A 1,838-nucleotide genomic window follows, 5' to 3' on the forward strand; every position below is an offset into this window, starting at 1 on the left:
ACTATGTCAAACAATTTGAGATCAACAATAAAAAGTTAATTATCTTAATGGTTTTTATAAATGCCTGATTGGTTTAAAAGTTTTTTTTGTACAATTTTTAACGCTAAATATTGAAAAATAAGAAAGGCACTTTCCCTAGAACTCTTTGAAAGGAATTACTTTATTTTTTAATATTTTCCGAATCTCGATTTTTTTAGATGAAAAATTAATTCGATTTTCAGAAAAAAAAATGGAAAAGTGGAGAAGTGAAGAAAGAGGAGGAGGAGGAGGAGGAGGAGGAGGAGGAGAAGGAGGTCTAGATGAAGTCAGTTTTCAACTTTTAAATTTTGTTCTGTACTTTGAAAAATACTAAAGAAAAAAATCAGCATTCTTTTAAATTTTAAAACATGTTGGACCTTGATCCTAAAATTTTTTTTGATATAACAAGAAATACACATACAAAAATTTTCTTACTTTCTTAACAATTTGAGCCAAAATTGACAAATTTTCATTTTACCGCTGCTACACTCAGAAAAAAATGTGTTCACTCAACAAAATCGTTTGTTTAGCTTTGCTCAACTAGTCGATTCAACTAAATATTTTTTCGAATGTAACGATTTGTCTACTATCATTTTCTTAAACACGAGGAAAAATCTAATCCAATCTGGAGCAAAAACACTTGCAGATAGAAATCATGATAAGACTTTTATTAAAAAAAGTGTCGCTAAAGTGCAATTAAAAAAGGATAGACTAAAAACTATAATTAAGGCTAGAAAAGAAAATTCCTATCGATTCTACTCACAATCAGTGATCTTCGCTAAAGTCGCTCGCTTCTCTTACACATTACAATATTCTAATAGATATACAAGAATTTAAAACAACTAACGATCCACATCTTCAGCTTCCAAAGGAAGAAAGAATTGTGTTCTATCACTTTTAATAAGCGATTGCGATATACTATCTCAAAAAATATTACAAAAGTATCATTATAAACACGATTAAAGACTATACAATAATGCGACCACAATAGATGGTCTCAACCATAAAAGGAATCTTGTTGCATAAAATTCGATCTACTCTATCAAACACCTTCTGAACGTCCTCTGTACAAACTTGACTCGAGTTTTACTATTTTTTTGTTTGTTTTTGTTTGTTTCCTCCGACCCAACAATTTTTCTCACATCTTATCCTCCTTTGGAACACTCCATAAGTAAATTATGAAGGATAAGCTGAGAGAAAGATGGGCTGCGAATCGATCTTCAATCGCTTGTGTTACCTTTTAATTTCGGACCTTCTTTGCCGATCTACAATCGACCTGATCACTTGTTGACTTTCGCGGGAAAAGACATTTTGTCGATTTGTCATCGCCGGAAGATAAAATCCGTTCATTCGGTTCTCCAATCGAACGTGGCGAGCGACAAGATGTGCTTGTATAGATAAAGATTGATTCATAGTATTCAGATTCAACCGAGCCCGGCCCATTGTACAAAATCTGGCACTTCCCTTACCGGTACGTCCCTAGCTAGGGCCTTTACCCTCAAATTTCTGTCCTCGGTGAGCAGAACCACGTCCCTCCTCAATCGTCTCGGTTGTCCCTCTTCTGAGAACAGAATTGAAAAAAAAATGTTTTATGGGGTGGAGATTATTAATTGGAGACTTGGACAAAAGTAAAAAAAATCTGGAATGCGAAATCGTGAAAGAGTAGCATATTGCAGTGAAAGTATGAGTCGTGCGCCTACGAAACAGAGCCTCGTAGACTCTACTTCCCAAGCCGTCATTTTCCCCACTCCCCCTATTTTAACATCCCTAATTCCTCCTCACACTTCCGCTCCCCTAATTGCCCCTATCGCCCCACCCTC

The 1,838-nt window shown here is 35.3% G+C and overlaps 1 protein-coding gene across 4 annotated transcripts in view; it reads right to left on the minus strand.

Annotated features, from left to right (window-relative positions):
• Window positions 1-667: 667 nt before the first annotated feature.
• LOC117167463 (telomerase-binding protein EST1A) overlaps window positions 668-1,838 on the minus strand; it is a 356,887-nt gene continuing 355,716 nt past the window's right edge. For all 4 annotated transcript variants that reach the window (XM_033352451.1, XM_033352433.1, XM_033352441.1 and 1 more), the window contains one exon: window positions 668-1,579. In XM_033352451.1, coding sequence (XP_033208342.1) covers window positions 1,443-1,579 — 137 coding nt within the window. In that variant the 3' untranslated portion in view covers window positions 668-1,442. The remainder of the gene's footprint in view (window positions 1,580-1,838) is intronic.

Source organism: Belonocnema kinseyi, chromosome 1, assembly GCF_010883055.1.
Source record: "Belonocnema kinseyi isolate 2016_QV_RU_SX_M_011 chromosome 1, B_treatae_v1, whole genome shotgun sequence".
NCBI lineage: Eukaryota > Metazoa > Arthropoda > Insecta > Hymenoptera > Cynipidae > Belonocnema > Belonocnema kinseyi.